Source organism: Halichoeres trimaculatus, unplaced genomic scaffold (assembly GCF_033239565.1).
Source record: "Halichoeres trimaculatus isolate MK-OKI-2021-1 unplaced genomic scaffold, fHalTri1.1 fHalTri1_scaffold_12, whole genome shotgun sequence".
Taxonomy (NCBI): Eukaryota; Metazoa; Chordata; class Actinopteri; order Labriformes; family Labridae; genus Halichoeres; species Halichoeres trimaculatus.
In genome coordinates this window covers 2,438,121-2,452,745 of record NW_027437190.1, presented here as the reverse complement: position 1 = coordinate 2,452,745, position 14,625 = coordinate 2,438,121, and the positions used below count along the sequence as shown (strand labels likewise).

General features: G+C 39.9%; 1 protein-coding gene across 1 annotated transcript in view; it reads right to left on the bottom strand.

Annotated features, from left to right (window-relative positions):
• Positions 1–14,625, bottom strand: part of tsnare1 (T-SNARE Domain Containing 1) — a 247,546-nt gene that overhangs the window by 143,809 nt on the left and 89,112 nt on the right. The window contains exons 3-4 of the mRNA XM_074683894.1: positions 11,802–11,879; positions 9,367–9,436 (exon numbers count right to left, since the gene is read on the bottom strand). Coding sequence (XP_074539995.1) covers positions 9,367–9,436; positions 11,802–11,879 — 148 coding nt within the window. The remainder of the gene's footprint in view (positions 1–9,366; positions 9,437–11,801; positions 11,880–14,625) is intronic.

Genomic DNA, 14,625 nt, shown 5'->3' with positions numbered 1-14,625 from the left:
AGACAGGCAGACAAATGGAGAGTTACCATCCAAACCATGGGCACAAGCAAGACTCACTTCTGTCAGGAATCTGAACTGAGAAAAGGCAACAGTTTTCAATAAACAAAAGTGTCTGTGTGTGAAAATGTATATGACATTTACGGCCATGAGCCCATTATGGAAACGATGGTTTATCAAGCAAAAAATGCACTTTCCACCTAAATGACAATTATTTGACAGATAGTAAACGACTCACAGGTTCATTAAAAATCAGTGAGTGGATGAAAAACATCAACAAGTGGACAGACATTCAGTGGACAGATGTTCAGTGGACAGACGTTCAGTGGACAGACGTTCAGTGGACCGACGTTTTAGTGGAGAAATCTAGTGTGTACCCCAGGGAAGAGTTTTAACTCACAAGTAACTTGGTGCTATGGACTGTTTTATCTGTGGACACAAACTGGTGTCAATAAACCAGAAACCCTCCCAAACCAAAGGAAAGTACATAGAGCTTAGTCTGAGACCTGGGTTATAAAAAAGGAGCCAGAAAACTACATCCAGAGGACTGCACCAAATCTATTATAATACTAATGGTTTGTATTTTAAGATTAATTATAAGACTGGTCAATAGTTTGATAATATGCTGTAGTTACACTGTAAACATAAGATTTGTTTCTGTCAATTCTTATGCTCACAGATATTTACACTTCATAGTGATTCCAAGTTTAGCCGTTAATTTGGCCCCAAGCCAACTTTTTCATTAAATACATAAAGTAAAATCTGGATTTAGAATATCAGCAGTTAATATTATTCACTTGTGGTCAAACCTGGTTACCTGAGGTTGGAAAAAGAAGACACATTTAATAACAGCTGCGGACATCGCTGGTGTTTCAGTTCCGTTCCTTTTCAAGAAAAATGATCTTACCCTGTCGTACCAACCAGGTGTTTTTTCCAGGGATTTTACCTGTGTTTTCTCAACGCTCGTCGTTTTTAAAAAAGGCCGATTGGCGAAGCCTTCAGATCAGTCCAGAACAACTGAGAAGATGCTCCGGTGGAGAGTTATACTTCAAGATCCCTGACTGGCTCATTTCACTGTCAATCAAAAAGGGATTCCGCCTCAGACAGATCATCCAATCATGATGCAGAAGCCCAGTGTCCAGGCCAGCCCACTGCCTCATAGACCCCCAGAGACGCTGAGCGTCTGATGGGCGGGACAAAGCCCAGAGTTTATCCAATGACCGTCCAGTTTCCACAGTGGAACAACCCACTCTACGCTTATCCGCTGAAGTCAGAAGATGCTCAGCGTCCGACTGTGTTAAAGAGTTGAGACGCTGCAGGGATGAATGAGAAGGAGGTGGAGCCAGTTACCTGTGATAGGAGCTGATTCTGAACAAAAGATGAAGGAATTCTTGCGCACATTTTGTCAATGAAATGTACACACAGCAGTACATATCACCACTTTTTTGGGGCACATTTTAGGGGAAGCTGAGCTTCCCTTGCAGTCTTAGAGCAATCGTCTCTGCTCTCAGTCGACCATCAGTGACACGTTCTGCTGAGTCACTAGTTAGCATGGTCACTCTTTGATCCAAAACCCTATTAGCTCTGTATCAGTCAAAACTAGATTGAAGTTGACTCCATGGTGTAGTATCATTTCTGATAGCTGACCACAGAACAACCAGATATTTTTATGCTACTTAAAACTTGAATTTAGTGTTCAAAGGATGCTAATTCGACTGAATGGATGTAGCTACACTCTTCTTTTACTGCAGTCAAAATGCGTGGGCACTTTTGATGACGTCAACTGTAAATTGGTCAATTGTTTGGTTTTTATGAGTGAACTGGCCCTTTATGAGGGATCTAGTGATTAAAGCAAACACTAATCTGAGATTTAGTCACCAATCAACATGAGGCAGATTAATAGCTTGGTAGGTTATTTCAGCGAGCGCACCCTCTCAGTCTCCTTCAAATCCTCATTTCCTCTGAAAGACTGACAAACCATTACCATCTGCACTAAAACTAACCCTGTTAGGGATGCAGTGAGTGTTTCACTCTGTAGTCAGGACATATTGGAGCATGAAGACATGGAGGTTCATATTCGATTTTGGAAATCCATAAATGTGCTTTAAGGATCACTAACTTCTTGCTCTTGTGTCACCACATGACCTTAGTACAGAATGTAGCTTCATCGGTCACAACATCAGTGACACATATTTCCTCTTTCATCCTTTGAAGGATCACTGTGTACACTTCCTTTCAGTGCAAGTTTCCAGACTCTGTTTGACCTGTGTGTGTGTTTATTGTGTGTTTATTAAAATGACTTTAGATAAACAATCTGCTTTCTTTTGTTTCTGATATCTTTAAGTCATTAAAATGAAATGAAATACATCACCAATTATGTTTGTCCGTTTTAGCCCAGGCATGTGACACAACAGGTCAAACGCTCCACAGTAAACTCATCTTCTACAGACATCATAAGGAACCTGGTATTCCATCTGTCTTCATAAGGTCTGAGACCTTCATAAAGTTTTAGATGTAAAGCTGCAGCTGTGAAGGAACAGTCCCTCCAGGACGTTGCAGCCTTTTATTGGTGATTGTTGTGGCTAGAATGACTGATTTTGCAGCAGCTTTTTGAAAAAATTACAATGTATCTTGCAATGTTTTTTTATGCAATGATATTGTGGCAGTAAGCAAAAATGGGAAAGTGTGGTTGCAATTCATTGAAAACAAAACAAACAAAAAAAAAAAAAAACAGTGATACATGTACACATACACACACGCACACACACACCCTCCACCCACTCTTCTCTCTCATACACGCACACATAAGTAGGGTTGGGAGGATTACTTTAAAAATGTAATCCAGTACAATTACAAGTTACCTGCTAAAATATGTAATCAGTAACTTACTCAAAGTATCAAATATTAAAGTAATATATCTGATTAATTTTTGCTAATTTTGGATTACTTCAATAACAAACATCACTATGAAGACAAGAGTATTAAAGATATGTCATCCACTCAGAGTATTTTTTTAGAGAAACATAAAATGATAAAATCTCCTTTTACACTTCTGACAAATCAGAAGTCTATATACTGAATTTTAAAAAAGGAAGACAGGAAATTTAACTATAAAGCAAGTAATACGTCTTACTGTTACATCTTGCCCTTTGAGGGAAACCATTATGCTGATGTGGCCCTCAGTAAAGGAGTTCGACACCCCTGTTGTATGGGGTGGAAAACATGCGAAACATTTGGATATTGCACTGTACGATTCCTAGCTGAAATATTTGTTGTTAAATGTGGGGTATTTTTGTCTGACACGTCTGCAGCTTCATAAACAAGGGAGCGAGTTTTGCAGGGGACTGACTGCTACAATTGGTGAAACTGGAGGGGGCAAGTGAGACTTTTATGATTGGTCAAATTTGAGAAAAATATATCATAGTGAGAATGCGGTGATTGGACAAAGTAGGGTCGCTCTGAATTCACGGGAGTTGGTTGAATACGCGTTAATTTTCATGATCACGACATCGCAACTTCCTGGAGGGACTGAAGACAGAAACCCTTCAACCTAGAGATCTTTACAAGCTTTGCTGGAATAAAAAAAAAGTCACTGCATGAGGATCTCCTAACTGGTTCATCACACATTCGATGGGCTGGGCCTTTAACACCAAGTTCCGTCCATAGCTCCGCCCCTCAGAGGGCTGGCCAATCAATGTGAAAGGGGTTTGTAGAACAGGGAGTCTTAAAGAGACAGCAGCTAAAACAAATTATGATTTTTGATTGTGGAGAAAAGAGATTTTTGGTCAGTAGAGCCTGAGAGTATGAGATGGACTCACTTGTGCTTTTCTTAAAGATCTGAATTTAAAGCAGCAGATGTGAACCTATGGTAATAGCTACCCTGTTGGTAGACACGTTCACATCAGCGCTGAGTTCCTGGAAGTGTCTGGACTCTTCTCAGTGTTTTATATGTGCGAATGTGGAAATTAAAACTGGTTGATTGTGACAACAAACTGTCTGTTGCCAGCTCCCAATAAAAAGGTCTGGTTCATTTCCAAATACAGCAATATGAGAACGCAGCAGGTGCCATAAAACTTCAATTAATGAGCCAGGCTTTATTTGCCTCAGTCAACAAACTCACCCTGATTTTTTTAGGACAGGAGACAAGCTTTTAATGATTTTTGTACAAACATTTTATCCTAATTTCAATCTTTATGACTGTCTTTAAAGCATCAACCGTAAAGTCCTGCTGCTCTCTCCTGTCACACGATGAAATGGATCTATTCCGCCGTCTTCCTGCTCCAACAGTGGAAGACTGAGACACTGATCCATGATGTGCTCATGTGCTGATGTGATGATGCATACGTTCCTTGCCTCTGGCTAAATTCCTTGGTTAGAGGTTCAGCTTAAAAGGGTCTGTAAGAACTATCAGTTTTGCATTAATCACTGTGACCCTGTGGCCGAAATCAGTATTGTTTTCCCAGGATAAAGACTACATTTCCCAGCAGCAATTTCACCCACTTTTACTGCGTGCGTTTGTTTTTGAGAGCAGCAGTTTGGTGTGGATCAGTACAGTTTGGTAGAGGTTGGATCAGTGAAGCCTGATCCTGTTTGCGTTTTCATGACACCATTTTCCAAACAAAAAGAAAATTATCTTCACAGAGTTGACCAGAGTTTCAAACATGGCAGGGTTATGCGTTGTTCTACTGCTGTCGCACAGGAAGTTACTATTGTTTCCACCAATCAAAGGACTTCAGTGTTTCTAGCTCCACCTTCTGGTTGGGACTGACATGTCTGGCACCCCAACAGAAGGGTACCAAAAAGTGGGACGGTATGGGTCGGTAATTTGGGGACCTGTTCTGATTTTAGTCAAAGGAAACGCCACAAAATGTGTGCCGTACCAAAACAGACTGAACTGAACTGTTAAGTAGAAATGGGGCATAAATTTCATCTCCTCTTCTTCAAATCTAATCAAGCGTCTTCTTGCTGCTTTTGTGATGCAACCTTGCCAGTCGACAACATTTAGGATGTACTATTTTCTCAGAGCTGCTGTGACCATGGCTGCCATTATGTGATGTGCTGAGTTTCAGTGAAAGTTACAAAGAAATCAATGGAAAAAGTATGCAGGCCTGATTGCACACACAACCTGATGAATATTATTGTATGTGAGCATCAAGAAACTCTTGTAAAGATGATAAAAATAATACGAGCTACATAAGATGGACTCAGTGGATCTCAAAATGAGGCTGTGTCTTGATTAAAGACGTCACGAGAGAAGAAAAAAACTGAAGTCCATTCCTCTATTTTAGAACTATATGATTGATGCTGCAGAAAGCTGCCTTCTGAGGGCAACGTGCTTTAAAAGACCACTTTATTCTAACCTCAGATGTACTGGCTTTGTTCAACAGCCTTTCAGTCAATAGTCCAAAGCCAGGAAAATAAACAGCTTAGTCGATACACATTCAAAGGGAAAACGACATTGCAGTCAATAGTCCCTCATCAAGAAAGCTGGTGTTTGTTTTTTCTTTTTTCTTTCAGTCTGTATGGTCCTTTTCTTTCTTTCTTTTTCATCACTGAACCAGTCCATGACACAGGCACAGGAGAGGCTATCAGTGTGACTGCACCTGTTCTCTTCCTCCTGCTAAAGTCAGTTTCAACTTCTGGATTTGCTGCTGGGATTTAAAAATGACTGAGGAAGGAAACTTTTGGATTTATTACGCATAATATTAGAAAACTGAAGCTGTTCATCTGGTTCCCAGGTAATAATCACATGATTATTAATATTTGGAGTGTACAAAGGGGTTTTGTTCAGTACAGCAGGGAAGGCCAAACAACAAACCCACAGCTACTTCACTCCAAGACTAATGATAGCAGATAAAGGATCAATGACAAAAACCAAAGTGAAGCATCTATTCCTTCTTTCAAAGTGAGTTAAATTAAAAAAAAAATCTCCTTCCTCAGAGGAGGAAGATTTTTACTTAGTGACAATGTTTTAAAATCAATCAGAAAAGAAGAGGAGTTTAACAGAAACTTCTACCATTATGTGTGCAGCAGCTAGTTAAGAAGCTAGTGATGTCTGATAGCTGTCCTGTTGTTCCCCACTTTTGATATACTGGTAGTGATTTCTAGGCTATAGAGCCAAATGGCTGCTGGTTTTGCCATCATGTGTGAAGTTTCCTACATCAGTGGAGGCTTTAAAAATGTCTAAATATTAATGTTTTATTGAATCATTGTTTCAGGGTATGTTTACTTTCTTGGTTCAAACAGGCACGTGTCCCTAGCATGCTTACTCTGTTCTAACAGTGTTGCCACAGTAACCTTGAAAAAGTAATCTTCTTACTTTTTTTAAAAGTAACTTAGTTACTTTACTAATCACTTGATTTTAAAAGTAAGTAAGTTACGGTATGAGTTACTTTATTAGTTACTTTTAAGCAGCTGACCACAACACCCCCCACCACCTCATAGAGCTGAACAATTTGGCTAAATTGTGCGATTGAGATGAGTCTATATGGTTTGTTTGAAATGAACATGCAGATAGTTGTGGAATATGTGCTCCACAATTAAAAACAAAATAATGATAATTGTGTACATTTTGAATTTTTAATAACAACTACAACTAAAGGAAGCTTGTACTGTACTATTGTTTGTGCACTGTTTAAATTTTGATTTTAAATCATATCTTTTTTTAATCTTTGTTTTTGTAAATTTTCCTTCTTTCTTTCTTTTTTTTTCAATATATATTTTTTGTTTAAGCTTTAGCCTGTAAATTCTGTATCTGTAATACAAATACTCAAAATTAAGTGTAATTGTAACGTGGGCTCATAGAATCCCTAAAAAGTCTGGACCCGCCCCTGCTTGTCAGCACGTACCTTGTTGCAAGTATCCTACATGATGCTCATCAGTGCATAAATTTATGCTAAACGCACGGTTCAGATAATGGATAAGAGGAAGTTACAGTGGAAGACAGGACTTAAATTTACCCCAGGTAAAAGTCAAACAACTTCTCCAGCATTCATGGCCACAGTGTGCTGATCTCGCTCAAAGTGCTTTGTAAATGTTCCTGCCAGCAACAAACCCTAATACTGTTGTGACGCCGGGGATCGTATTAAAGCAAAGTGTTTCTGGAATCATTGTTTTGAAGAAGAAGCACTTGCTTCATTATTTTCATTCAAAGTAAACCTGTTTTAAAGAATAAAGATGCTACATGATGAAGTAGCTCACTCCTGTTAGGCAGGTGTCCAGCTCTTATGGCTGTTTTTCCACAGAGGACAGTTTGAAATCTTATCCCTCCCCTCAAACCCTCACTGGCTCTGGTTTGAATGTCTGCAGCGTGTCACAAGAATCAAGAAAACTGTAAAAACCAAAGCCTGTGGTTAACGAGCCATTAAAGTCACCATCACATTCACAAAACAGAGAGCCCTCTGACTGTTCTGGAACAATCTCTCCAAACACTGAGAGCTGCTGAATAACACAAAGAATGGTCCCGGATGTAATTTGCATCAGTTGGCGGCACTCGACGTGCTGTTTGCATCCAGCATGAAATCTGCTGAAGCAAAGCGGGCAGTTAAAGATAAAAGCAGCTGAGCACTGTCGCTAAGTTTCCAAGGCGATCATAAAAAGTGTTCAATAGAATTGATGACATGCCAGCCGACACAGTGGGATGTAATGCATTTTAAACAGATGCAATCATCTTAGATTGGCCACTTTGTCATCAGCTTTGAATCTGGTAATTGCTGGCAGCTCAACTAAAAGAGAATAATCAATATGAAAGAGGGCGGCGAAACAAAGGGAAAATAAGCACTTCTCTGGAAAGCAGAGATAAATGTAACTCTACAACAGGCTCCACAAATAAGTCTGAGCTTTGGGAGAGAAGAGGCTACACCAAGGGGTCAGGTACTCGACCTGGTGCGTAAATACATCACTGAAGTGCACCACAGTAATGATCCTCGACTCAAAATCCCCAAAGAGTTCTTTAGTTGTTAAAGAAGCAGCTTAATATAAAGTCAATGCCTTTGTATGATCACACCATTAGCCATCCAGCTCATCCTAGGTAGAAACCACACTGAAGCTGCTACACTACTCACAAACAGTAAGTGAGTGGCTGAACAACGGTTATTTACAACTTAACACCACTAAAACAGTTGCAGTGTTCTTTGACAAAAATAAAAAAAGCGCATGTAGAAGCTGAAGTGTTAATTGCTGTACAGATAATTCAAATAGTAAAGGCATACAAATACTTATGCATTGTGATTGACTGTAATCTTACATTTAAAAATCATGTTTCCAAGATCTGTAAAAATGTACGTTTTGCTTTGGCAAATTTCCGGCATCTTAGAAATCACATGACCACCAAAGCTGCAAAAATGTACATGTTTTCTCTTATACTACCCCACATAAACTACTGCTTACCCACCTGGCTCACTGCCAACAGCACTACCTTAACACCGCTCATGTCTCTATATAAACAAGCTCTTAAAGTCTTGGACAAAAAACCTAGAGCATACCATCACTGCACTATATTACAAAAATATAGGCTGTTAAGCTGGGAAAATCTGATTAGTCTTCAAAAATTGTTGTCTAATGTTCCGGATTCATCAGCGCACTGCACCCCGGCCGCTCTGCAACTTAATGCACTTTCGATCCACAACAACCACTGTAACTAGAGGAGCAGTGACAGGTGACTGTAAAATCCCTCTCAGTAAGAGTTCATTTGGACAGTCTGTGTTCTCCTAGAGTCCAGCTCTTACATCTCCTTCAAAAGCTAACTTAAGAGTTGGCTAATCAATAACCAAAGATGGGAACATTGAAACCTACAGCCCCTAGAGCCAGAGTTTGTTTTACTTTCTCCGATCCTGAGCTTTGTGTATGACAGTAACTGAATGTATGATATATGTGAGGTAATGACTTAGCGTTTATTTGGAACGGGCGTTAAGTGGCAGGTTAGCAAAATGTGAAAACCATAGAAGAAGAACGTCATGAGCATGTGCAGTCAAACACAGGAAAAAGAAGCAGTCGACGCGGATGCGCTTGACGTCATCACGTCAACACCAGCTCCGTTTAACACCGCTACACGGATTCACTCAACTGGATATTTTCTTATTTCTTCACTTTTTTATCCGTTTTTAAAAATCTCCATTTATGTGGGTGAAATCCCCGTGTTCGTGTGGTTGAGAGGCCCAATCGGACAGAAAAATGTACGTTTAGGAATATATCCATATACGTATGGTTCAGGCCTAAAATCAATATAAATGTCTGTTTATGACCTACGATCATTATTAAGTGTGTGTGTGTGTGTGTGTGTGTGTGTGTGTGTGTGTGTGTGTGTGTGTGTGTGTGTGTGTGTGTGTGTGTGTGAGTGTGTGTGTGTGTGTGTGACAGAGAGATACTCACAGACTCTGTCGTAGCTCTGCTGTGTCTCTTGATGTTCCCAGTGATTGAAGGTTTTTCTCTAATGTGACAACTGGAAGAAAAAGAGTGAAGAAAGTCAAACACACACACACACACACACACACACACACACACACACACACACACACACACACACACACACACACACACACACACACTGACACAGAGATCTCCAAAAGGCCATCCAAACTGATTGAACAGACTTACAGTGAAATTCATTCAGACGTGAAGTGATTCCACATTGATTTAAAAAGTGACTCAATCTCTGATCCGAGTCTCTCTCTGCTCAACATGAACATAATCTAAATTTAAACAAGGCAGTGTAATTCTTATGACTGCACCAAAGGACTTGCTTTAGGAACTCCTAAACATTCATTCAAACATCAGCCTATTTGATAAAATTCTCAAACCATTGAACTCTATGAGACAAACATAAGAAAGTTCCATCAACACCCATTCTTACGGCAAAGTTCAGTATGTTTACAACCCAGTACAAAAATTATTCTTAATCTGGTTAGCTCATATCTTTACTTGTTCACGCACTGAGGAATATTATTATCATTATTATGCATATTTTGATGGTATTACAGGAAAGAGCTTCATATAGATCAAAATGATTAGGTCATAGATTGACTGACAGACAGGGGCATTAGCCAGGATGCCAAAAGTTTTACTTCACCTGTGCTTGACCAAATGCTAGGTTATAGCAATATTTTCACAATGGAGACAGCCATGATTTGACTTCTATATGTCTCTTTGGACACCAGCTAATGACAACACTGAGACTGTGTCTGTGTATCATAAGGTCACTGCCTTTTGTTGACCCAAAGAACTTTACCAGTCATTTAAGCTTTAAGCTCAAGTTTCAACCCTACAAAATCATCAATGCAATCTGTCAGTGCTTTTTAATCTGATTTTAAACCTTAAACCTTAAAATAATGCTTAACGGTCACTGCATCAATCTAAATCTGGTACAGAGATTATGACATATTGTACGCTTGTATCCAAACCACTGTCAGTCCTTTTGAAACCACTCATCAGTTCTCATGAAGACTCAAAATCAAAAAAAAAAAAAAAAAAACATTCAAGATATTTCAGGAACAAGTCTACCTTAATCTTAAACCAAAGATCTAATGGTAAATCAGCATTTACTGTTCAACAGTATGTTTAATGTTCCCACAGCCCAATGTTCCCACAGCTCTATGTATTATGTTGCTGTGGGAACATAGGGCCTTACTGTCCACGGCAAATAATAATAAAAAACAAAAATAAATAAAATAAAAATGTATATATTTGGGGACATAGGACAGTGGGAACATAGAGCCTAACTTTACACAGAAAATAATAATAAAAAAAAAATATATATATATATAGATATATAAAATAAACAAAAAAATATAAATGACTTAGATATTTAGGAACATAGGACTGTGGTATTATTGGCTGTAGCAACATAGGACTTTTATGTTTAGGGACATTGAGCTGTGGAAACATTGGGCTGTGGGAACATAGGACTATGGGTACATAGGACCTGATTGTCTATGGGGAAAAAAAGAAAAGGAAAAAGAGAAGGATTTAGATAAGGAAAGGATTTACATTTTCCGAGACACTGACCTGCATAAACATTGGGCTGTGTGAATTTAGGACTATGGGAACTTAGGGCTGTGGGAACATCAGGCTTTGAAAATATGGGAACGCGGGTACATAGGATTATGGGAACATAGGGCTGTGGGTACATAGAACTATGGGAACATGGGGCTGTGGGTACACAGGACTATAGGAACATAAGGCTGTGGGAACAATGGGCCTAACTGGTAGTGGGGAAAAAAGGCGAAAAAAATTGGGGACTAGGGGAATATTGGGCTGTGGTAACATTGGGATGTGGTAACACTGGGATATGGGAACACCGGGATATGGGAACATAGCGCTGACTCCAAATGTTGTATCTTGTATGTGAAAAGGAGCTAAATCTTCAGTGTGCCAAAATTACTCTTCTGTCAAACTATCTTACTTTTTAAATAAAAGGATAAAGGAACGGTGGTGAAAATTATCACAGATAACTGTTCATTTCTACATTGATAATTAAAGTGCTCAAAGCCAGGTATCAACTTTTCCAACCATAGGTTGATGCTACAGAAGCAGTTTTGCTATAGCTTTTACTCCTGCTTTCCAAAACTGAAACCAAGCAAATGTTACAACAGAACTGATCCCACGGAGCAGTCAGACCACAGTCCTGTGTAGTCTGTAGTAGGTGGTGTAGAAAACAGCCTAGGAATCCTTTCAGAGAGTGGGAGACTGGGCACAATGTCAGTGGTCAAAGGTCTGAAGGTTTTACCATTTTGAAAGTAGCACAGCAGCAAATCCACATTCACACACACACGCCCACACACACTTTTGCTGATGATTGGTATTTTTACCGTTGGCGTTGATCTGGAAGATATTGGAGGAGGTCTCCTGAAACACATCTTGCAGTTCTGAGGGGCTGACCTGTGTGGCTTTGGAGAGAAAACATGATATCAGCAAACACTTGAGAGCCCAGTGGAGTGTGACATTAAAGCAAGAAAAGAGCTGACCACACAGTAACAACCTGTGGGGACCACCGCCATGAAACAGAAGCACAATAAACATCAGGTTGGAACATGTTCACACAACAGCACGTCGGTTTGTGTGTTTCTACGTGATACACGTTAGATGTTGATTGTAGCTTCTCTGGAAAGGGATAACAGCCTCATTACGGGGGGAAGGTGATTACCTTTACCTGGCTGCTTCTCCTCGGGTCTTTCTTTCATTCCTGCTGATACATCGTAAATAATACTCATACTGCTGCGTTCTCACCCCTCCTCAGCTTCATCTCACCTGCCAACAGTGTGCCTGAGCTTAAATGATTTGGCTCAGAGAAAAGACAGTGATGGTGCTGAACAATAAAACCACATCCAACAGGATGTTGGTTGTCAGAGCGGCCATAAATCACACAGCTGTAGAGGCAGTGTGTAGTTTATTTCTCAGATGACTGTGTTTCTTTTTGATCCTCTTGCTCCGTGTTTTCCTCAAATAATCATTTCCATCTTTTTTTCCCCTCCATACTTTGAGCATTTCGATAAAAAGCTTTTTATGGACCATGAAATATCAACAAGAGCCTCCTGAGTAAAAAATATTAATAACAGTAATTTTGATAACTGTCAGTTGGTCAGCTCTTGTGCTTTTTACTCTTCTCCTGTGTCACAGAGAGATCACACAGTAATAACTGGATGTGTGAATGATTTGTTTTATTAGACTGAAATCAAACATCAAAATATTAACGTATAGAAAAGGAAACAAAATGAGGGTTCCACAAGTAAGAGCAGGATTATATGCTCAAGATTGCTGTCTTACACTTTCAAACAGACTTAAAGACAGAGTATTCTGCTTTCACATAGCGTAAATATGTATATGAAGTAACAGTGCTGACTGTTCAGACTGAGCGTGTGCAGATGCTCAAACCTCCACATATTCACATGTTGTAGAAATCTCTGAATCTGTAATCTAGGCAAAACACCCTGTTCTAAAAATAGCAGCAGATCTTCACAAGACTTGTTGAAATGTTGAGATCATCACAAACGATCTCCTGACTTGTTCATGACAAGTTGGAGGGGTGGGCCCCAAACACCAAGGTCCTCCCATAGCTCCTCCCCTGACAGGCCTCCTGAGGGCTGGCCAATCAGAGGGAAGGGGCTTTGTACAATGGACAACATCAAAGAGGATTTGAATTTGAGGGTACGGGTCAGTTATGTTAGGATCTGTTCCAGGATTTAGTCAGAGGAAACGCCATGAATTGCATGATAAACCGAAGTGACATAAGGTTTTTGTGTAAATTTTGCACAAGGAGTTTTGGATTCCTGAGTTTGATTATATAAAAGTCCTTTTGAGTTAAATCTGCACTTGGGTTTTCCTCCGCTCATGTTTCCTGCTCTGCTCATGACACTTTTCAAGCGTTCTTGTCCCACTTGTTTGAATGGTACCAGTTTGATCAGCAGCTTGAAAACTCCCTGAGAAAACATTGAGATGGACATGTTGAGCAGGTTGAAGCCAATGAAGGCCCAAAAACTTTATGGCTAGCACATTGAAAAGCTGGTCTCAAGCTGGGTCTGTCTGGGAACACATTTCCGCCCTGGCACTCACCATGTGGACCAGCCTTATTACACCAACCCTCACAGTCCTCTTTTTAAACTCCCACTGTTTCTAATCATAATGTTGGAGAGGAAACCCTGTGGGAAGGCATGTTTTTCCTTTGCCAAAATTACAAGCTTGCCCGTAATATTCTGGTGACAAGTTGGTATAGATTTTGTATTTAATGAAAACAGGTGACTGACATTTATTACCAAAACAACAATTATTTGTGGGGAATGCAGGCCATGCATGGTAGTTTTGGTTTCTTGTCAAAAGTACACAACTAAATGATCTTGTAAGCCGTATCTGGAACACGCAGTTTTAATATCAGCTCCATGTAATTTGGGCAACATTGCAGACATTAAAATCTCTCTGCAGTAACTGTGCTGTGCAAATGGTCCCCTCTGTTACTAATGCAATTTGCCAAAACCTTCTTTTCAAATTCCAACAATTATGAAATGTTAATTACCTCAGGCAATGCTGACAAAGGAGGTTCTACAGAATAAATGTGGAGACTTTACAGAAGCATCGAATGGAAGTTGCATTAATGACTTACAGGAGATAGTAGGAGAACTGCCATTTACAGTAATTATATTGAAATACTTTGTATTGTTATCATAATGAATAGATGTGGAAATTGAATGGGCATCAAAGGCAGCGGGAGCCCGTAATGTAAAATCCAACTGCAGTGATGATGATGGAGTGGTTGGGGAAAATGGCATGGCACTAAGCCACAGGCTGGCAGCAGGAGCGGTGAGTCTGCTGTATAAGTTATGTGGGCAGCGCCATTTTCCCCTCTCAAAAGCACATGTCATTACAAATGACAGAGGGGGTTAATGGCCTCAAGCCATTACGGCGGGATGAGATCAACATCACAACCCATATGAGCTGCACGCACAAGCCATCTCACCCACCCTTTTGTCAAAAACTGCTCCCACAAATGACTGCAATTGGCATTTTCTGACATGGTCAAAAGAACAGGGGTGCAGATAAAATGTAGAGGTGATAAAACGCTGAAAAGTGGCGGTAATTGAAGAGAGAGGGACTGCATATCAGAGTGAAATACAGAGACAGAGGAGGTGGAGGCAGAAACAA